This window comes from Pristiophorus japonicus, unplaced genomic scaffold, assembly GCF_044704955.1.
Source record: "Pristiophorus japonicus isolate sPriJap1 unplaced genomic scaffold, sPriJap1.hap1 HAP1_SCAFFOLD_356, whole genome shotgun sequence".
Classification (NCBI taxonomy): Eukaryota; Metazoa; Chordata; class Chondrichthyes; family Pristiophoridae; genus Pristiophorus; species Pristiophorus japonicus.
This window is the reverse complement of record NW_027253391.1, coordinates 432690-454516: the sequence shown is the minus strand read 5'-3', so window position 1 is coordinate 454516 and position 21827 is coordinate 432690. Positions and strand designations below refer to the sequence as shown.

General features: G+C 60.4%; 1 protein-coding gene across 9 annotated transcripts in view; it reads left to right on the top strand.

Moving 5' to 3' along the window:
* Positions 1 to 21827, top strand: part of cacna1fb (calcium channel, voltage-dependent, L type, alpha 1F subunit) — a 263577-nt gene that overhangs the window by 235979 nt on the left and 5771 nt on the right. For 8 of the 9 annotated variants that reach the window (XM_070872741.1, XM_070872737.1, XM_070872735.1 and 5 more), the window contains 9 exons: positions 1956 to 2058; positions 3830 to 3931; positions 5369 to 5496; positions 7296 to 7409; positions 8490 to 8695; positions 12544 to 12699; positions 15047 to 15198; positions 17648 to 17763; positions 21200 to 21520. In XM_070872741.1, the coding sequence (XP_070728842.1) occupies positions 1956 to 2058; positions 3830 to 3931; positions 5369 to 5496; positions 7296 to 7409; positions 8490 to 8695; positions 12544 to 12699; positions 15047 to 15198; positions 17648 to 17763; positions 21200 to 21520 (1398 nt within the window). Of the gene's footprint in view, positions 1 to 1955; positions 2059 to 3829; positions 3932 to 5368; positions 5497 to 7295; positions 7410 to 8489; positions 8696 to 12543; positions 12700 to 15046; positions 15199 to 17647; positions 17764 to 21199; positions 21521 to 21827 lie in introns of those variants that run through there. The other variant, XR_011591270.1, reaches the window with a different exon arrangement.

The following is a 21827-nucleotide window of genomic DNA, read 5'->3' as shown; positions in this document are numbered from 1 at the left end:
GGGAGAGGGGAGAGGGGGGAGAGGGAGGAGGGGGGGGGGGAGGGGGGAGAGGGAGGAGGGAGGGAGCGGGGGGGGAGGGGAGGGGGAGGGAAGAGAGGGGGGGAGAGGGGGGGGGGAGAGGGGGAGCGCGGGGAGCGCGGAGGGGGGCGGAGGGGGGGGCGGGGAGGGCGGGCGCGCCGGGCGGGGCGGGAGAGTGAGAGAGAGGGCAAAAAGGCCACAGGATAGTCCTATGCGACATTTGTCCTTGTAATTTAACCCTTTTAGCCCCGGTATCAGTCTGGTGAATCAGCACCCTTCCAGCTCCCTCCCCCTCCCTCCCCCCCACCACCCCGCCCGATACCAATGTCTCCTCCCTGCGGGGCGGGGCCCAGGATAGGCCGCTGTGACTCCAGGGGGGGTCTGACCCGAGCTTTATAGAACTATAACACACTATTGTTGTATATGCAGACTGTAGGTATACTCTCTGTGTAGTCACTATATAGTTGTATAAGATGGAGACTTGTTACCTGATGTACTATCAATAAGGTTTACACTGTGTATATACTATGCAGGCACCACTAGAGGGTGCAACTGGTGGAGACCGGGGTTTCCTGCCCTGGTGGCAGGGCCCAGTAAAAAGGCCGCCCACCATGCTAGTGCCTCACTCTGCAGTTACAAATAAAGAACCAAGGTCACTCCAGTTTGAGTACAACACAGTGCCTCGTGGAGTCATTCATCACAGACATAACAGATATAACATACCATGACCCGACACACCGCAACTACACCGCTACTACACCGCAACTACACCACTACTACACAACTACACAACTAGACCACAACTACACCGCTACTACACAACTACACCGCTACTACACAACTACACCGCTACTACACAACTACACCGCTACTACACCGCAACTACACCGCAACTACACAACTACACCGCTACTACACAACTACACCGCTACTACACCGCAACTACACCGCAACTACACAACTACATCGCTACTACACAACTACACCGCTACTACACCGCAACTACACCGCTACTACACCGCAACTACACCGCAACTACACAACTAGACCGCAACTACACCGCTACTACACAACTACACCGCTACTACACCGCAACTACACAACTAGACCGCAACTACACAACTAGACCGCAACTACACAACTACACCGCTACTACACCACAACTACACCGCAACTACACAACTAGACCGCAACTACACCGCAACTACACAACTACACCGCAACTACACCGCAACTACACAACTACACCGCAACTACGCAACTACACCGCAACTACACCGCAACTACACAACTACACCGCAACTACACAACTAGACCGCAACTACGCAACTACACCGCAACTACACAACTACACCGCAACTACGCAACTACACCGCAACTACACCGCAACTACACAACTACACCGCAACTACACAACTAGACCGCAACTACACCGCAACTACACAACTACACCGCAACTACACCGCAACTACACAACTACACCGCAACTACACAACTACACCGCAACTACACCGCAACTACACCACTACACCGCTAATACACCGCAACTACACCGCTACTGCACCACAACTACACTGCAACTACACCGCTACTGCACCACAACTACACCGCAACTACTCCGCAACTACACCGCTACTCCCACACCCCTTTAGCCGATGAGATGGACGGAGATAGGCCACCTTGTGCGCTCAGGAAGGACGTGCCGTGGTGCCTCGGAATCACAGGATGGAGGGCACGGGAGGAGTCCATTCGGCCCATTGAGTCTGTGTCGGTGGGTCCCCATGGAGGGGGGAGCGGGGCATACAGCTCACATCAGGTGGTTTATGGCAGTGTTGTGATTGGGCGAAGAGGTCGCAGGGGGTGGGGAAGGGGTGAAGACCCTCTAACGCCCAGTCCCCTTGGTGTTGACGTGTATGTGGGGGGGGTTTGTTCTGCAGAGGCTGGTGGCAATGAACATGCCCCTGAACAGTGACGGGACTGTGTCGTTCAATGCCACGCTGTTTGCACTGGTCCGCACCGCACTGAAGATCAAGACTGAAGGTAGGCCTCTCAATCCAGTTCCTGTCCTGCCCCCATCTCTGTAACCCCCGACACCCTCCCTATCTCTGTAACCCCCGACACCCTCCCTATCTCTGTAACCCCCTACACCCTCCCTATCTCTGTAACCCCCTACACCCTCCCAATCTCTGTAACCCCAGACACCCTCCCGATCTCTGTAACCCCCGACACCCTCCCTATCTCTGTAACCCCCCACACCCTCCCGATCTCTGTAACCCCCCACACCCTCCCTATCTCTGTAACCCCCCACACCCTCCCTATCTCTGTAACCCCCCACACCCTCCCTATCTCTGTAACCCCCGACACCCTCCCTATCTCTGTAACCCCCCACACCCTCCCTATCTCTGTAACCCCCCACACCCTCCCTACCTCTGTAACCCCCTACACCCTCCCTATCTCTGTGACCCCCTACACCCTCCCCATCACAGTAACCTCCAGCCCCTACACCCCTCCCTATCTCTGTAACCCCCTCCAGCACCTACACCCCTCCCTATCTCTGTAACCCCCACCCCTCGCTATCTATAACCCCCTACACTCCTCCCTATCTCTGTAACCTCCTCCAGCCTTAAACACCCTCCCTATCTCTGTAACCTCCTCCAGCCCCTACACCCTCCCTATCTCAGTAACCCCCTCCAGCTCCTACACCTCTCCCTATCTTTGTAACCTCATCCAGCCCCTACACCCTTCCCTATCTCTGTAACCCCCTCCAGCCCCTACACCCCTCCCTATCTCTGTAACCCCCTCCAGCCCCTACACCCCTCCCTATCTCTGTAACCCCCTACACCCCTCGCTATCTATAACTCCCTACACTCCTCCCTATCTCTGTAACCTCCTCCAGCTCTACACCCTCCCTATCTCTGTAACCCCCTCCAGCCCCTTCACCCCTCCCTATCTCTGTAACCCCCTCCAGCCCCTACACCCCTCCCTGTCTCTGTAACCTCCTCCAGCCCGTACACGCCTCCCTATCTCTGTAACCTCCTCCAGCCCGTACACGCCTCCCTATCTCTGTAACCCCCTCCAGCCGCTACACCCCTCCCTATCTCTGTAACCTCCTCCAGCCCCTACACCCCTCCCTATTTCTGTAACCCCCTCCAGCCCAACATCTGTCCCAATCTCTGTAACCCCCTCCAGCCCCTACACCCCTCCCTATCTCTGTAACCTCCTCCAGCCCCTACACCCCTCCCTATTTCTGTAACCCCCTCCAGCCCAACATCCGTCCCAATCTCTATAACCTCCTCGAATAGTGCGGCGCTCCCTCAGTACCGCCCCTCCGACAGTGCGGCGCTCCCTCAGTACCGCCCCTCCGACAGTGCGGCGCTCCCTCAGTACTGCCCCTCCGACAGTGCGGCGCTCCCTCAGTACTGCCTCTCCGACAGTGCGGCTCTCCCTCAGTACTGCCCCTCCGACAGTGCGGTACTCCATCCGTACCGCCCCTCCGACAGTACGGCGCTCCCTCAGTACCGCCCCTCCGACAGTGCGGCTCTCCCTCAGTACTGGCCCTCCGACAGTGCGGGGCTCCCTCAGTACTGGCCCTCTGACAGTGCGGCGCTCCCTCAGTACTGGCCCTGGGGGATGTTGGGGTACAGTCTGGGTGCCCACGTGGGGAATGGACCAGGCGGCGAGTGGGCCTGGGTTGACCACAGTGAGGGTCACGCTGTCGGTGCAGCAAATGATGCAGCGATTGTGTGTGGGACAGGCAGAGTGAGCAGGGAGGGCTGCTGTTACTCAATCTGTTACTCTGCGTGCGGTGCAGGTTCTCTGGAGCAGGCCAACGTGGAGCTCAGGGCCGTGATCAAGAAGATCTGGAAACGGACCAAACCCAAGATTCTGGATGAGATCATTCCACCTCCTGAAGGTGAGTAACTCATCGCTGCCACAGGGCGACCATCGCCAGCGTGACCCCGATATAGGGGGAGTCTCCCCATCAGGGACCCCGATATAGAGTCTCCCCATCAGGGACCCCGATATAGAGTCTCCCCATCAGGGACCCCGATACAGAGTCTCCCCATCAGGGACCCCGATACAGAGTCTCCCCATCAGGGAACCCGATATAGAGTCTCCCCATCAGGGACCCCGATACAGAGTCTCCCCATCAGGGAACCCGATATAGAGTCTCCCCATCAGGGACCCCGATATAGAGTCTCCCCATCAGGGACCCCGATATAGAGTCTCCCCATCAGGGAACCCGATATAGAGTCTCCCCATCAGGGACCCCGATATAGAGTCTCCCCATCAGGGACCCCGATATAGGGGGAGTCTCCCCATCAGGGACCCCGATATAGAGTCTCCCCATCAGGGACCCCGATATAGAGTCTCCCCATCAGGGAACCCGATATAGAGTCTCCCCATCAGGGACCCCGATATAGAGTCTCCCCATCAGGGACCCCGATATAGAGTCTCCCCATCAGGGACCCCGATATAGGGGGAGTCTCCCCATCAGGGACCCCGATATAGAGTCTCCCCATCAGGGACCCCGATATAGAGGGAGTCTCCCCATCAGGGACCCCGATATAGAGTCTCCCCATCAGGGACCCCGATATGGAGTCTCCCCATCAGGGACCCCGATATAGAGTCTCCCCATCAGGGACCCCGATATAGAGTGAGTCTCCCCATCAGGGACCCCGATATAGAGGGAGTCTCCCCATTAGGGACCCCGATATAGAGTCTCCCCATCAGGGACCCCGATATAGAATCTCCCCATCAGGGACCCCGATATAGAATCTCCCCATCAGGGACCCCGATATAGAGGGAGTCTCCCCATCAGGGACCCCGATATAGAGTCTCCCCATCAGGGACCCCGATATAGAGTCTCCCCATCAGGGACCCCGATATAGAATCTCCCCATCAGGGACCCCGATATAGAGGGAGTCTCCCCATCAGGGACCCCGATATAGAGTCTCCCCATCAGGGACCCCGATATAGAGGGAGTCTCCCCATCAGGGACCCCGATATAGAGGGAGTCTCCCCATCAGGGACCCCGATATAGGGGGAGTCTCCCCATCACGGACCCCGATATAGGGGGAGTCTCCCCATCAGGGACCCCGATATAGAGGGAGTCTCCCCATCAGGGACCCCGATATAGAGTCTCCCCATCAGGGACCCCGATATAGAGTCTCCCCATCAGGGACCCCGATATAGGGGGAGTCTCCCCATCAGGGACCCCGATATAGAGGGAGTCTCCCCATCAGGGACCCCGATATAGAGGGAGTCTCCCCATCAGGGACCCCGATATCGGGGGCGTCTCTCTCTGTCTCTCTCCTTTTGACCATCTCTTGCTCGCTCTGATCCACAGACGAGGAAGTGACCGTTGGGAAGTTTTACGCCACCTTCCTGATCCAGGACTACTTCCGGAAGTTCAGGAAGCGCAAGGAGAAGGGCCTGTTTGGCCAGCCCGTGATCGGCAACTCCTCGACGTTACAGGTCAGCCAGTCCTGAGACTCGACCCCCGACATTCCCTGGGGCCAGTACTGAGGGAGCGCCGCACTGTCGGAGGTGCGGTACTGAGGGAGCGCCTCGCTGTCGGAGGGGCAGTACTGAGGGAGCGCCTCGCTGTCGGAGGGGCAGTACTGAGGGAGCGCCGCACTGTTGGAGGGGCAGTACTGAGGGAGCGCCTCGCTGTCGGAGGGGCAGTACTGAGGGAGCGCCTCGCTGTCGGAGGGGCAGTACTGAGGGAGCGCCGCACTGTCGGAGGTGCGGTACTGAGGGAGCGCCGCACTGTTGGAGGGGCGGTACTGAGGGAGCGCCTCGCTGTCGGAGGGGCAGTACTGAGGGAGCGCCGCACTGTCGGAGGTGCGGTACTGAGGGAGCGCCGCACTGTTGGAAGGGCAGTACTGAGGGAGCTCCGCACTGTCGGAGGGGCAGTACTGAGGGAGCACCTCGGTGTCGGAGGGGCGGTACTGAGGGAGCCCCGCACTGTCGGAGGGGCAGTACTGAGGGAGCGCCTCGCTGTCGGAGGGGCAGTACTGAGGGAGCTCCGCACTGTCGGAGGGGCAGTACTGAGGGAGCGCCTCGCTGTCGGAGGGGCGGTACTGAGGGAGCCCCGCACTGTCGGAGGGGCAGTACTGAGGGAGCGCCTCGCTGTCGGAGGGGCAGTACTGAGGGAGTGCTGCACTGTCAGAGGGGCGGTACTGAGGGAGCGCCGCACTGTCGGAGGGGCGGTACTGAGGGAGCGCCGCACTGTCGGAGGGCCAGTACTGAGGGAGCGCCGCACTGTCGGAGGGGCGGTACTGAGGGAGGCCCGCACTGTCGGAGGGGCGGTACTGAGGGAGCGCCGCACTGTCGGAGGGGCGGTACTGAGGGAGCGCCTCGCTGTCGGAGGGGCAGTACTGAGGGAGCTCCGCACTGTCGGAGGGGCAGTACTGAGGGAGCGCCTCGCTGTCGGAGGGGCGGTACTGAGGGAGCCCCGCACTGTCGGAGGGGCAGTACTGAGGGAGCGCCTCGCTGTCGGAGGGGCAGTACTGAGGGAGTGCTGCACTGTCAGAGGGGCGGTACTGAGGGAGCGCCGCACTGTCGGAGGGGCGGTACTGAGGGAGCGCCGCACTGTCGGAGGGCCAGTACTGAGGGAGCGCCGCACTGTCGGAGGGGCGGTACTGAGGGAGCGCCGCACTGTCGGAGGGCCAGTACTGAGGGAGCGCCGCACTGTCGGAGGTGCGGTACTGAGGGAGCGCCGCACTGTTGGAGGGGCAGTACTGAGGGAGCTCCGCACTGTCGGAGGGGCAGTACTGAGGGAGCGCCTCGCTGTCGGAGGGGCGGTACTGAGGGAGCCCCGCACTGTCGGAGGGGCGGTACTGAGGGAGCGCCTCGCTGTCGGAGGGGCAGTACTGAGGGAGCTCCGCACTGTCGGAGGGGCAGTACTGAGGGAGCGCCTCGCTGTCGGAGGGGCGGTACTGAGGGAGCCCCGCACTGTCGGAGGGGCGGTACTGAGGGAGCCCCGCACTGTCGGAGGGGCAGTACTGAGGGAGCGCCTCGCTGTCGGAGGGGCAGTACTGAGGGAGCGCCGCACTGTCGGAGGGGCGGTACTGAGGGGGAATTGGATAAATACCTGAAGGAGGAAAATGTGCCGGGGCTGTGGGGAAAGGGCAGGGGGGAGTGTGGGACTGATTGGGTCGCTCTGTTACAGAGCCGGCACAGCACGGGCTCGAAGGGCCCAATGGGATCCTGCTGTGCGCTGTGATTCTCCCGTTCACCATTCAGTGAAGCTTTTCTTTCTGTCACGACAGGCAGGACTGCGCACCCTGCAGGACATCGGCCCAGAGATTCGGCGGGCAATCTCGTGTGACCTTCAGGAAGAGCTGGAGGATGAGGGAGATCTCGATGAGGAGGGACCTTCCCAGGTCAGTTGAGCAAGCAGCAGATTTGAGACAACAGCAGCGACTTGAATATATGGAGGGCCTGTAACATGGTGAAACATTGACAGGCACTTCACAGGAGACGAAGAATTGGCACCGAGCCGCACAATGCGATATTAAGGACAGGTGACCAAAAGCTGGATTAAAGAGATTGATTGAAGGAGCGTATTAAAGGAGGAGAGAGGTTTAGGGAGGGAATTCCAGAGAGGGGTGAGAATGTGGAACTGGCTGCCACAGGGAGGGCTCGAGGCGAATAGTATCGATGCAGTTCAGGGGGGAAACTGGATAAACACATGGGGGGGGGGAAAGGAATGGGAGGAGACGGTGATGGGGGAGATGGAGAGGGGTGGGAGGGGGCTGGTGTGGAGCAGAAACTCCGGCACGGAGCGCTGGGGCCCAGTGGCCTCTTCCTGTGCGGTAAACTTGATCTAATGGTTGTTTGAGATTGGGGCTGAGGGACAGTGTAGAGGGAGCTTTACTCTGTATCTAACCCCCTGTACCTGCCCTGGGAGTGTTTGATGGGACAGTGTAGAGGGAGCTTTACTCTGTATCTAACCCCCTGTACCTGCCCTGGGAGTGTTTGATGGGACAGTGTAGAGGGAGCTTTACTCTGTATCTAACCCCCTGTACCTGCCCTGGGAGTGTTTGATGGGACAGTGTAGAGGGAGCTTTACTCTGTATCTAACCCCCTGTACCTGCCCTGGGAGTGTTTGATGGGACAGTGTAGAGGGAGCTTTACTCTGTATCTATCCCCCTGTACCTGCCCTGGGAGTGTTTGATGGGACAGTGTAGAGGGAGCTTTACTCTGTATCTAACCCCCTGTACCTGCCCTGGGAGTGTTTGATGGGACAGTGTAGAGGGAGCTTTATTCTGTATCTAACCCCCTGTACCTGCCCTGGGAGTGTTTGATGGGACAGTGTAGAGGGAGCTTTACTCTGTATCTCACCCCGTGCTGTACCTGCCCTGGGAGTGTTTGATGGGACAGTGTAGAGGGAGCTTTACTCTGTATCTAACCCCCTGTACCTGCCCTGGGGGTGTTTGATGAATGATTGCTGACCTCCCCAGGATTCGGAGAGACCAGCCTCCAAGATCTCGGCTGTTTCTGTGCACTCTGCGATCAGTGTCACCGGCAGTGACTGCGCCCAAGATCCCGCCGGCCGGAGGGTGGCCAATGGGTTGGCTCACCGTGGGCAGAGTGTTCGGGCTGCCAGCCAGGAGGATCCCGGCGATAAGCACCCCCCGAGTCCGGAGATTAAGTCCGGTAACAGCAGGTAATGGCCTCTGGTCAGAGTGTGTCCTGTTCCTCGCCCTTCCCTTCCTCCCACATCCCTGGGCTCAGCGTTTCATCTGTGAGGCCGCGCCCCGGGGCACTTCAAACATGAAAGGCGTCGCATGCCTCTCCCCTCCCCCTCCCCCTCCCTCATCCTCGTCTACATCCTGTCCGGCCCGTCAGGGCACAATCTGAAGGGGGGCTTACTGAGGGGCTGGGGGTTACGGGGAGTGGGGTTTGGGGAGATGGTGGATGGGGCTTGGGGAGACGGTGAGTGGGGTTTGGGGGGACGGTGGGTGGGGTTTGGGGGAGACGGTGAGTGGGGTTTGGGGAGACGGTGAGTGGGGTTTGGGGGGAACGGTGAGTGGGGTTTGGGGGGACGGTGGGTGGGGTTTGGGGAGACGGTGAGTGGGGTTTGGGGGAGACGGTGAGTGGGGTTTGGGGAGACGGTGAGTGGGGTTTGGGGGGACGGTGGGTGGGGTTTGGGGAGACGGTGAGTGGGGTTTGGGGGGGACAGTGAGTGGGGTTTGGGGGGGACGGTGGGTGGGGTTTGGGGGGGACGGTGGGTGGGGTTTGGGGGGACAGTGAGTGGGGTTTGGGGGGGACGGTGAGTGGGGTTTGGGGGGACGGTGAGTGGGGTTTGGGGAGACGGTGGGTGGGGTTTGGGGGGGACGGTGGGTGATGTTGGGGGAGACGGTGGGTGGGGTTTGGGGGGGACGGTGGGTGGGGTTTGGGGGGGATGGTGGGTGGGGTTTGGGGGGGACGGTGAGTGGGGTTTGGGGGGGACGGTGGGTGGGGTTTGGGGGGGACGGTGGGTGGGGTTTGGGGGAGACGGTGAGTGGGGTTTGGGGGGACGGTGGGTGGGGTTTGGGGGAGACGGTGAGTGGGGTTTGGGGAGACGGTGAGTGGGGTTTGGGGGGGACGGTGAGTGGGGTTTGGGGGGGACGGTGAGTGGGGTTTGGGGAGACGGTGAGTAGGGTTTGGGGAGACGGTGAGTGGGGTTTGGGGGGGATGGTGGGTGGGGTTTGGGGGGGACGGTGGGTGGGGTTTGGGGGGGACGGTGAGTGGGGTTTGGGGAGACGGTGGGTGATGTTGGGGGAGACGGTGAGTGAGGTTTGGGGAGACGGTGAGTGGGGTTTGGGGAGACGGTGGGTGGGGTTTGGGGGGGACGGTGGGTGGGGCTTGGGGAGACGGTGGGTGGGGTTTGGGGAGACGGTGGGTGGGGTTTGGGGAGACGGTGAGTAGGGTTTGGGGAGACGGTGAGTGAGGTTTGGGGAGACGGTGGGTGGGGTTTGGGGAGACGGTGAGTGAGGTTTGGGGAGACGGTGAGTAGGGTTTGGGGAGACGGTGGGTGGGGTTTGGGGAGACGGTGAGTAGGGTTTGGGGAGACGGTGGGTGGGGTTTGGGGAGACGGTGAGTAGGGTTTGGGGAGACGGTGAGTGGGGTTTGGGGGGGATGGTGGGTGGGGTTTGGGGGGGACGGTGGGTGGGGTTTGGGGGGGACGGTGAGTGGGGTTTGGGGAGACGGTGGGTGATGTTGGGGGAGACGGTGAGTGAGGTTTGGGGGGGACGGTGGGTGGGTTTTGGGGGGGACGGTGAGTGGGGTTTGGGGGGGGACGGTGGGTGGGGTTTGGGGGGGGACGGTGAGTGGGGTTTGGGGAGACGGTGGGTGGGGTTTGGGGGGGACGGTGGGTGGGTTTTGGGGGGGACGGTGAGTGGGGTTTGGGGGGGGACGGTGGGTGGGGTTTGGGGAGACGGTGAGTGGGGTTTGGGGGGGACGGTGGGTGGGGTTTGGGGGAGACGGTGAGTGGGGTTTGGGGGGGACGGTGGGTGGGGTTTGGGGGGGACGGTGGGTGGGTTTTGGGGGAGACGGTGAGTGGGGTTTGGGGGGGACGGTGGGTGGGGTTTGGGGGGGACGGTGAGTGGGGTTTGGGGGGGACGGTGGGTGGGGTTTGGGGAGACAGTGGGTGGGGTTTGGGGAGACAGTGGGTGGGTTTTGGGGGGGACGGTGGGTGGGGTTTGGGGGGGACGGTGGGTGGGGTTTGGGGGGGACGGTGAGTGGGGTTTGGGGGGGACGGTGGGTGGGGTTTGGGGAGACAGTGGGTGGGGTTTGGGGAGACAGTGGGTGGGGTTTGGGGGGGACGGTGGGTGGGGTTTGGGGGGGACGGTGGGTGGGTTTTGGGGGAGACGGTGAGTGGGGTTTGGGGGGGACGGTGGGTGGGGTTTGGGGGGGACGGTGAGTGGGGTTTGGGGGGGACGGTGAGTGGAGTTTGGGGGGGACGGTGGGTGGGGTTTGGGGAGACGGTGGGTGGGGTTTGGGGGGGACGGTGAGTGGAGTTTGGGGGGTGCGGTGAGTGGGTTTTGGGGGGGACGGTGGGTGGGGTTTGGGGGGGACGGTGGGTGGGGTTTGGGGAGACGGTGGGTGATGTTGGGGGAGACGGTGGGTGGGTGATGTTGGGGGGGACGGTGAGTGGGGTTTGGGGGGGACGGTGGGTGGGGTTTGGGGAGACAGTGGGTGGGGTTTGGGGAGACGGTGGGTGGGGTTTGGGGGGGACGGTGAGTGGAGTTTGGGGGGTGCGGTGAGTGGGTTTTGGGGGGGACGGTGGGTGGGGTTTGGGGGGGACGGTGGGTGGGGTTTGGGGAGACGGTGGGTGATGTTGGGGGAGACGGTGGGTGGGTGATGTTGGGGGGGACGGTGGGTGATGTTGTGGGGACAGTGGGTGGGGTTTGGGGGGGACGGTGGGTGGGGTTTGGGGGGGACAGTGGGTGGGGTTTGGGGGGGACAGTGGGTGGGGTTTGGGGGAGACGGTGGGTGGGGTTTGGGGAGACGGTGGGTGATGTTGGGGGAGACGGTGGGTGGGGTTTGGGGGGGACGGTGGGTGGGGTTTGGGGGGGACGGTGGGTGGGGTTTGGGGGGGACGGTGGGTGGGTTTTGGGGGGGACGGTGGGTGGGGTTTGGGGGGGACGGTGGGTGGGGTTTGGGGGGGACGGTGGGTGGGGTTTGGGGGGGACGGTGGGTGGGGTTTGGGGGGGACAGTGGGTGGGGTTTGGGGGGGACGGTGGGTGGGGTTTGGGGGGTGCGGTGAGTGGGTTTTGGGGGGGACGGTGGGTGGGGTTTGGGGGGGACGGTGAGTGGAGTTTGGGGGGTGCGGTGAGTGGGTTTTGGGGGGGACGGTGGGTGGGGTTTGGGGGGGACGGTGGGTGGGGTTTGGGGAGACGGTGGGTGATGTTGGGGGAGACGGTGGGTGGGTGATGTTGGGGGGGACGGTGGGTGATGTTGTGGGGACAGTGGGTGGGGTTTGGGGGGGACGGTGGGTGGGGTTTGGGGGGGACAGTGGGTGGGGTTTGGGGGGGACAGTGGGTGGGGTTTGGGGGAGACGGTGGGTGGGGTTTGGGGAGACGGTGGGTGATGTTGGGGGAGACGGTGGGTGGGGTTTGGGGGGGACGGTGGGTGGGGTTTGGGGGGGACGGTGGGTGGGGTTTGGGGGGGACGGTGGGTGGGGTTTGGGGGGGACGGTGGGTGGGTTTTGGGGGGGACGGTGGGTGGGGTTTGGGGGGGACGGTGGGTGGGGTTTGGGGGGGACGGTGGGTGGGGTTTGGGGGGGACGGTGGGTGGGGTTTGGGGGGGACAGTGGGTGGGGTTTGGGGGGGACGGTGGGTGGGGTTTGGGGGGGACGGTGGGTGGGGTTGGGGGGGACAGTGGGTGGGGTTTGGGGGAGACGGTGGGTGGGTGATGTTGTGGGAGACGGTGGGTGGGTGATGTTGGGGGAGATGGGGAGAGGGTGGGATTGAGCGGAGATGTTGTGTCGTGGGTTTGAGGATCCTGTCCCTAAAGGCTCGTGTCTTACAGTGCGGTGCGGAGAGATTCCGAGGGCGAAGTGCCCGCCCCGGGTGTTCGGAAGGAGGAGCCGGTGTCGGCGGAGGAATACATTGAGGACTATTTCTCGGGAGAGCAGGGATACTACAGCCGGGACGAGGACAACGAGAGTGTGACCTCCCGAGAAAGGTAGGAGCAGGCTGGGCACTTCGAGGGTCAGGCAGGGGCTCACCCACAGGGTGACACTTCACCCGAGGGGGCAGACCTGGGGGCTCACCCACAGGGTGACACTTCACCCGAGGGGGCAGGCCTGGGGCAGGCAGGGGGCTCACCCACAGGGTGACACTTCACCCGAGGAGGCAGGCCTGGGGGCTCACCCACAGGGTGACACTTCACCCGAGAGGGCAGGCAGGGGGCTCACCCACAGGGTGGCACTTAACCCGAGGGGGCAGGCCTGGGGCAGGCAGGGGGCTCACCCACAGGGTGACACTTCACCCGAGGGGGCAGGCCTGGGGTGGGCAGAGGGCTCACCCACAGGGTGACACTTTACCTGAGGGGGCAGGCAGGGGGCTCACCCACAGGGTGACACTTCACCCGAGGGGGCAGGCCTGGGGCAGGCAGGGGGCTCACCCACAGGGTGGCACTTCACCCGAGGGGGCAGGCAGGGGGCTCACCCACAGGGTGACACTTCAGACTGAGCTGCACTCCCTCAGTGCTGGCCGTGGAGACCCCAGTAGCCGCCCGCACACTCGGGTAAGTACACGAGGGGGCCGAGCTGTTGTGCTGCCCCGACCCCCATGGCCAAATAACCCCCGAGAAGCACTCGCTAACTTCGCGCTCTCAGGCCCGGGTAGTGGCCTGTGGAGCTGTAGCACTGCGAGGGCAGGGGGTCTGGGGGGCGGGGGGGGATGGGTTGTATGTGTGGCTCGATCTGTAATGTGTGTTAGCCGGTACACAGCGGGTTAGGAGGGAGAGGTTTAGGGAGGGAGTTCCAGAGCTCGGGGCCCAGGTGGCTGAAGGCACGGCCACCGATGGTGGAGCGATGGGAATTGGGGGATGGGCAGGAGGCCAGAATTGGAGGAGCACTGAGATCTCAGAAGGTGGGAGAGGGTTACAGAGACAGGGAGGGGTGTAGGGGCTGGAGGAGATTACAGAGATAGGGAGGGGTGTAGGGGCTGGAGGAGGTTACAGAGATAGGGAGGGGTGTAGGGGCTGGAGGTGGTGACAGAGAAAGGGAGGAGTGTAAGGGCTGAAGGAGGTTACAGAGATAGGGAGGGGTGTAGGGGCTGGAGGGGGTTACAGAGATAGGGAGGGGTGTAGGGGCTGGAGGGGGTTACAGAGATAGGGAGGGGTGTAGGGGCTGGAGGGGGTTACAGAGATAGGGAGGGGTGTGGGGGCTGGAGGGGGTTACAGAGATAGGGAGAGGTGTGGGGGCTGGAGGAGGTTACAGAGATAGGGAGGGGTGTAGGGGCTGGAGGAGGTTACAGAGATAGGGAGGGGTGTAGGGGCTGGAGGAGTTTACAGAGATAGGGAGGGGTGTAGGGGCTGGAGGAGGTTACAGAGATAGGGAGGGGTGTAGGGGCTGGAGGGATTTGAAAACAAGGATGAGAATTTTGAAATCAAGGCATTAATTAACCGGGAGCCCATGTAGGTCAGTGAGCACAGGGGGTGATGGGTGAGTGGGACTGGGTGTGAGTTAGGACACGGGGTCAGTGAGCACAGGGGGTGATGGGTGAGTGGGACTGGGTGTGAGTTAGGACACGGGGTCAGTGAGCACAGGGGGTGATGGGTGAGTGGGACTGGGTGCGAGTTGGGACACGAGGTCAGTGAGCACAGGGGGTGATGGGTGAGTGGGACTGGGTGCGAGTTAGGACACGGGGTCAGTGAGCACAGGGGGTGATGGGTGAGTGGGACTCGGTGCGAGTTGGGACAGGGGGTGATGGGTGAGAGGGACTGGGTGCGAGTTGGGACACGAGGTCAGTGAGCACAGGGGGTGATGGGTGAGTGGGACTGGGTGCGAGTTAGGACACGGGGTCAGTGAGCACAGGGGGTGATGGGTGAGTGGGACTCGGTGCGAGTTGGGACAGCGGGTCAGTGAGCACAGGGGGTGATGGGTGAGAGGGACTGGGTGTGAGTTGGGACACGGGGGCAGTGAGCACAGGGGGTGATGGGTGAGTGGGACTCGGTGCGAGTTAGGACACGGGGTCAGCGAGCACAGGGGGTGATGGGTGAGTGGGACTGGGTGCGAGTTAGGACACGGGGCAGTGAGCACAGGGGGTGATGGGTGAGAGGGACTGGGTGTGAGTTGGGACACGGGGCAGCAGGGTTATATGAGCTCAGGGTTACGGAGGGTCGGAGGTCGGAGGCCGGGCGGGAGAGCAGTGGGACGGTCGAGACTGGAGGGGAGGGGGCAGGGGTGAGGGTTTCAGCAGTGGATGAGCTGAGGCAGGGGCGGAGTCGGGGGCGTTAAGGCGGGTTGTGTGTCCAGGCGAGCTGCTCCAAAAACTCACCTTGTGACCTTTGCCCTCCGCCACAGGCCAATGGAGGCGGAGGAGATGGACACGTATCGCGGTCTGCGTGACACACCGCCCTCTGTCAGGCAATATGGCAACCAGGACACCGAGCCGAGCGTCCAGTCTGAGGCCAGACGGTCGCCACGGAGACGGCTACTCCCGCCCACACCGGCAGGTAGGCGGGGTCAACCAGCAGACGTCTGGTCCGGCCTCTGCTGGGATTGGGGACAATTTCACAGGCTTCCTCACGAATCCCACGGCCCCGCTCTCTCCCCAAACTAATCCCACGGCCCCGCTCTCTCCCCATAGCCCTGTATCAATCCCCAAACTAATCACACTGCCCCGCTCTCTCCCCATAGCCCTGCATCAATCCCCAAACTAATCCCACTGCCCCGCTCTCTCCCCATAGTCCTGTATCAATCCCCAAACTAATCACACTGCCCCGCTCTCTCCCCATAGTCCTGTATCAATCCCCAAACTAATCCCACTGCCCCGCTCTCTCCCCATAGCCCTGCATCAATCCCCAAACTAATCCCACTGCCCCGCTCTCTCCCCATAGTCCTGTATCAATCCCCAAACTAATCACACTGCCCCGCTCTCTCCCCATAGCCCTGTATCAATCCCCAAACTAATCCCACTGCCCCGCTCTCTCCCCATAGCCCTGTATCAATCCCAAACTAATCCCACTGCCCCGCTCTCTCCCCATAGCCCTGTATCAATCCCAAACTAATCCACTGTCCCGCTCTCTCCCCATAGCCCTTTATCAATCCACAAACTAATCCCATTGCCCCGCTCTCACCCCATAGTCCTGTATCAATCCCCAAACTAATCCCACTGCCCCGCTCTCTCCCCATAGCCCTGCATCAATCCCCAAACTAATCCCACTGGCCCGCTCTCTCCCCATAGCCCTGTATCAATCCCAAACTAATCCCACTGTCCCGCTCTCTCCCCATAGCCCTTTATCAATCCACAAACTAATCCCATTGCCCCGCTCTCACCCCATAGTCCTGTATCAATCCCCAAACTAATCCCACTGCCCCGCTCTCTCCCCATAGCCCTGCATCAATCCCCAAACTAATCCCACTGCCCCGCTGTCTCCCCATAGCCCTGTATCAATCTCCAAACTAATCCCACTGCCCCGCTCTCTCCCCATAGCCCTGCATCAATCCCCAAACTAATCCCACTGCCCCACTGTCTCCCCATAGCCCTGTATCAATACCAGACTAATCCCACTGCCCCGCTCTCTCCCCGTAGTCCTCTATCAATCCCCAAACTAATCCCACGGCCCCACTCTCACCCCATAGCCCTGTATCAATCCCAAACTAATCCCACTGCCCCGGTCTCACCCCATAGTCCTGTATCAATCCCAAACTAATCCCACTGCCCCGCTCTCTCCCCATAGCCCTGTATCAATACCAGACTAATCCCACTGCCTCTGTATAATTACAAAAAGACTCCATTAAATCTCCTCGTAGCGTTCTCTGCTGCCGGTATGGTTGGTATTCTGCACGGATGAGATGCAATGAGCTGAAAGTTATAGAACCAGAGAAAGTTACAACGCGGGAGGATGCCATTCGGCCCATCGTGTCCTCGCCGGCCGACCAAGAGCTACCCGTCCTAATCCCACTTTCCCGCTCTGAGTCCGTAGTCCTGCAGGTTACGGCACTTCGAGCGCACGTCCAAATGTGGTGAGGGTTTCTGCCTCTACCACCCTTTCAGGCAGCGAGTTCCTCCCCAGACCCCCACCGCCCTCTGGGTGAAGACATCTCCCCTCTAAACCTCAGTGGGTAGCACTCTCGCCTCTGTGTCAGAAGTTTGTGGGTTCAAGTCCCACTCCAGGATTTAAGCACAAAAAATCCTAGGCTGACACTCCAGTGCAGTACTGAGGGAGCGCCGCACTGTCGGAGGGGCGGTACTGAGGGAGCGCCGCACTGTCGGAGGGGCGGTACTGAGGGAGCGCCGCACTGTCGGAGGGGCAGTACTGAGGGAGTGCCGCACTGTCGGAGGGGCAGTACTGAGGGAGCGCCGCACTGTCGGAGGGGCAGTACTGAGGGAGCGCCGCACTGTCGGAGGGGCGGTACTGAGGGAGCGCCGCACTGTCGGAGGGGCGGTACTGAGGGAGCACCGCACTGTCGGAGGGGCGGTACTGAGGGAGCGCCGCACTATCGGAGGGGCGGTACTGAGGGAGCGCCGCACTGTCGGAGGGGCAGTACTGAGGGAGCCCCGCACTGTCGGAGGGGCAGTACTGAGGGAGCCCCGCACTGTCGGAGGGGCTGTATTTCGGATGAGACGTTAAACCGAGGCCCCGTCTGCCCTCTCGGGTGGATGTAAAAGATCCCGGGGCCACTATTGGAAGAAGAGCAGGGGGAGTTCTCCCCGGTGTCCTGGGGCCAATATTTATCCCTCGACCAACATCACTAAAACAGACGCTCCGGGTCATTATTACATCGCTGTGTGTGGGAGCTTGCTGTGCACAAATTGGTATTTCCCACATTACAATAGTGAGCGCACTCCGATAGTACGCCATTGGCTGAGAGGCTTTGGGACGTCCCGGGGTGCTGAGAGGCGCTATATAAATGCACGTGTTTCTCGCGATGACTTTACATCTGTGCCTTCTCTTGCAGGCCGCATGCCTAACTTCCGCATCCAGTGCCTGGGCCGCCAGGAGAGCGAGGTGGATATCCCAATCCCCGGCACCTACCAGCAACGCACTCGATCCCGTGGGGCTTTACATCACCAGGTACAGCCGGCCGTTAGAGGGGAGTGTGACTGCATCGGCACAATACAGCCCCCCGCACCGACAGAGCTCGCTGAACCCCTTCCCCCCCCGTCCTTTCGTTCTACATTCGCGTCTCTGCTAGAAATGAATGATGGCCGCAGTTCTGGGTAACCAGCATCATCGGCCATCCCTCGCATCAAGGGAGACTTGCTTCCACACCAGAAAGGGAAGTTCGATGTGTTCACCTAATATTCCGGATCCCGAACTACATCCTGAAGGGTGGAAGATGCCTGTGGGTGGATTGTTTAACGTGGGGTGACCGTTGCACACCAGCCACCACACGGGCTTGACAGAGCGAGGTCTTGGTCCAGGGGCAAGGGTTAACCAGGACGCCTGGAGACCAGCTCTGCTGCACGGACCTAGTGCCCGCAACATATCACAGTGTGGGCTGCCCCTGGGCCCTCGGCCTCTCCCAGGCCCCGATCACATCACTCCACAATCTCTGGCCGCTCCTTCGCCCCGACCTCTCCGCTCCTGCTGTACCTGCCCACGCTCCAATCACCGACCTGGGTTATGGTGACGTCCAATCTAGTCACCCTCTTCACAGCCGTCGCTCCCCAGCATGCACTGTACTGACAGCCAGAACAGGAGGCCGTTCAGCCCCTCGAGCCTGTTACATTAGGAACAGGAGGAGGCCGTTCAGCCCCTCGAGCCTGTTACATTAGGAACAGGAGGAGGCCGTTCAGCCCCTCGAGCCTGTTACATTAGGGACAGGAGGAGGCCGTTCAGCCCCTCGAGCCTGTTACATTAGGAACAGGAGGGGGCCATTCAGCCCCTCGAGCCTGTTACATTAGGGACAGGAGGAGGCCGTTCAGCCCCTCGAGCCTGTTACATTAGGGACAGGAGGAGGCCGTTCAGCCCCTCGAGCCTGTTACATTAGGGACAGGAGGAGGCCGTTCAGCCCCTCGAGCCTGTTACATTAGGGACAGGAGGAGGCCGTTCAGCCCCTCGAGCCTCACGGCTGATCTGTATCCTAACCACATTTACCCGGCTCGGCTCCGTAACCCTTAATACCCTGACCCAACAAACATTCATCGATCCCAGTTTTGAAAGCCCCAATTGACCCCCGACCTCGACAGTGTTTGGGGGGGAGAGAGTTCCCGATTCCCAGGGCCCCGTGTGTGAAGAAGTGCTCCCTGACATCACCCTGAACGGCCGGGCCCTAATTTTAAGGAGACGCCCCCTTGTTCCGGACTGCCCCCACCCGAGGGAACAGTTTCTCCCGATCTCCCCGATCGCATCCTGTAATCGCCTCAAACCCCCCGATCAGATCATCCCGTAATCTTCTACACTCGAGGGACACGAGTCTGTGTGATCTGTCCTCGGGATTTAACCCTTTGAGCCCCCGGTATCACTCTGGGGAATCTGCGCTGTCCCCTCCCGAGGCCGATACATCCTCTCTGAGGGGTGGGGCCTAGGAATAAATACTGGAGACTGTGTTGCAAAAGTATTCGACTTGTTAAACTACCATCTTGAATAGAAAAGCTACTGCAGTAATATATAGTTCCAGGGGCCCCAAGGCCCCTCCAGCACAGTGCTTTGCATGGCAATGAGCGACGGCGGACTATTCGACCTTGTGGGGTAGCACACTCGGTCTCGACCCCCGTCCTCTTTCCAGCAAAGCTCCAAGGGTGGGAGGGGGAAGTCACTGAATAGCGATCGGGGACAAGAACGTGGCCCTGTTTGTGTTCGGCACGCTTCCCTCCCTTTGATAAACGGCAAGGGACCCGGGTTCAATCACCGCCGAGCTGCCTGATATCAGCCTGGGGAGAGGAGGTGTTGGGGTAACAGGAAGGTGTACTCCCTGATATAAGGAATCGATGCCTGTCCGTATTGTATAGCGATCACGGAATCACTCGCACTAAATGTCGGGTTAACCGGTTTTTATTCGAACATGCTCGGGAAGGTTCTGATGATCACTTTCTCCGATCAAAGGTTTTACAATTACAGTTATACAGTTTTTCGAGGTGTGCACCGATTGGCTGACTGCTCAGATTGGCTCCGAGTGGCTCTCCCCCACCTGTCCAGTTCCTATGGTGTCCACTTTGCCTCAGTTCCTCACGACGTGTTGATTGACCTTGCTATCTTTCTAGACTGTTGACTGTCCACTGCCCTTGTTATTCAGTACTGAGTGTATGTTCTCATCTTCTATCGGTCTGTGCTAAGGGCCAATGCAGTGCTGGCTACTTATAGAAACATAGAAAATAGGTGCAGGAGTAGGCCATTCGGCCCCATGGCTGATCATTCACCTCAGTACCCCTTTCCTGCTTTCTCTCCATACCCCTTGATCCCCTTAACCATGAGAGCCACATCTAACTCCTCTTGAATATATCCAATGAACTGGCCTCAACAACTCTCTGCGGTAGGGAATTCCACAGGTTAACAACTCTCTGAATGAAGAAGTTTCTCCTCATCCCGGTCCTAAATGGCTTACCCCTTATCCTTAGACTGTGACCCCTGGTTCTGGACTTCCCCAACATCGGGAACATTCTTCCTGCATCTAACCTGTCCAGTCCCGTCAGAATTTTATGTTTCTATGAGATCCCCTCTCATCCTTCTAAACTCCAGTGTATACAGGCCCAGTCGATCCAGTCTTTCCTCATATGTCAGTCCAGCCATCCCGGGAATCAGTCTGGTGAACCTTCGCTGCACTCCCTCTATGGCAAGAATGTCCTTCCTCAGATTAGGAGACCAAAACTGTACACAATATTCCAGGTGAGGCCTCACCAAGGCCCTGTACAACTGCAGTAAGACCTCCCTGTTCCTATACTCAAACCCTCTCGCTATGAAGGCCAACATACCATTTGCCGCCTTCACCGCCTGCTGTACCTGCATGTCTACTTTCAATGACTGATGTACCATGACACCCAGGTCTCATTGCACCTCCTCTTTTCCTAATCTGTCACCATTCAGATAATCTGCTTTCGTGTTTTTGCCCCCAAAGTGGATAACCTCACATTTATCCACGTGGTGGATTCATGATGGTTCACTGACCAGCAAGCTTTGCTTTGTGACTGTTCCCCATTTTAAAACCCATTTGTAAGTGAGTTTTATAAGTGAACTTTACGTGCATATAAGTGAATGTTTACTTACACTGTGGTGACAGTATTTTATCCCCTTACAGGAGGGGCTGGGCTGCTGGAGAGTTGGGAAATTACCGGTGAGCCCCTTCCCTCGCTGAACGACACGTCCGCAGCCAGCGAGGGACAGGATCGGGCTTGGCCGCGATTCTCCCCTTGGTCGAATTGCCCGGCGGCGCACATTATCTGGGGCTGGCCCGGGGGTTGTGTGGCAACTGCTGGGGTGACGGCCCTGTGCCTTTTTTTGCGAGGAGGGGTGGCGGGAATAGTTTGTCGGTATTGGAGCTTTGACCCGCGACTCTCTCTCTTTGCCTCAGGACTACAGCGTTGGGAGCTACGAGTCCCAGCGTAGCAGCAGTCGCTCGTCTGTTGGCTCCACCCAGTCCTGGGCCACTCCGCCGCCGTCCCGGGCCAAGATGAGCCGCGTGTTCTACGCCCCGCTGATCCTGGTGGAGCCCGAGGAGGCCTGGGACAAGAAGAACCACCACAGCTTGCCCTCGCTGCCCCGGAGCACGTGGTACACCGAGGAGGCTGACTCGCCCTACCGCACCTACACTGCCGCCACACTCCGTGTCCCCGGCCAGCTCGATCACCACTACAGCGACAAGCGCGGCAGCGCCGACAGCCTGGTGGAGGCCGTGAGTGTCGCGCTTTCGACCCCCCGCGCATTCACCATGGCGCAGGTCAGAGGTCGAGGGATGTCCCGGGGGGGGGGGCAGAGGGTCCGTCTTCATCTCTACATGACCAACACAGCCCCACACCTCATCCCAACCCCCCTGTGCCCTTTAATATCCCCCCCCACTCTCCCCCCTTTAACATCCCCCCCAGTCTAATCCCACTCTCCCCCCTTTAATATCCCACCCAGTCTAATCCCACTCTCCCCCTTTAACATCCCACCCGGTCTAATCCCACTCTCCCCCTTTAACATCCCACCCAGTCTAATCC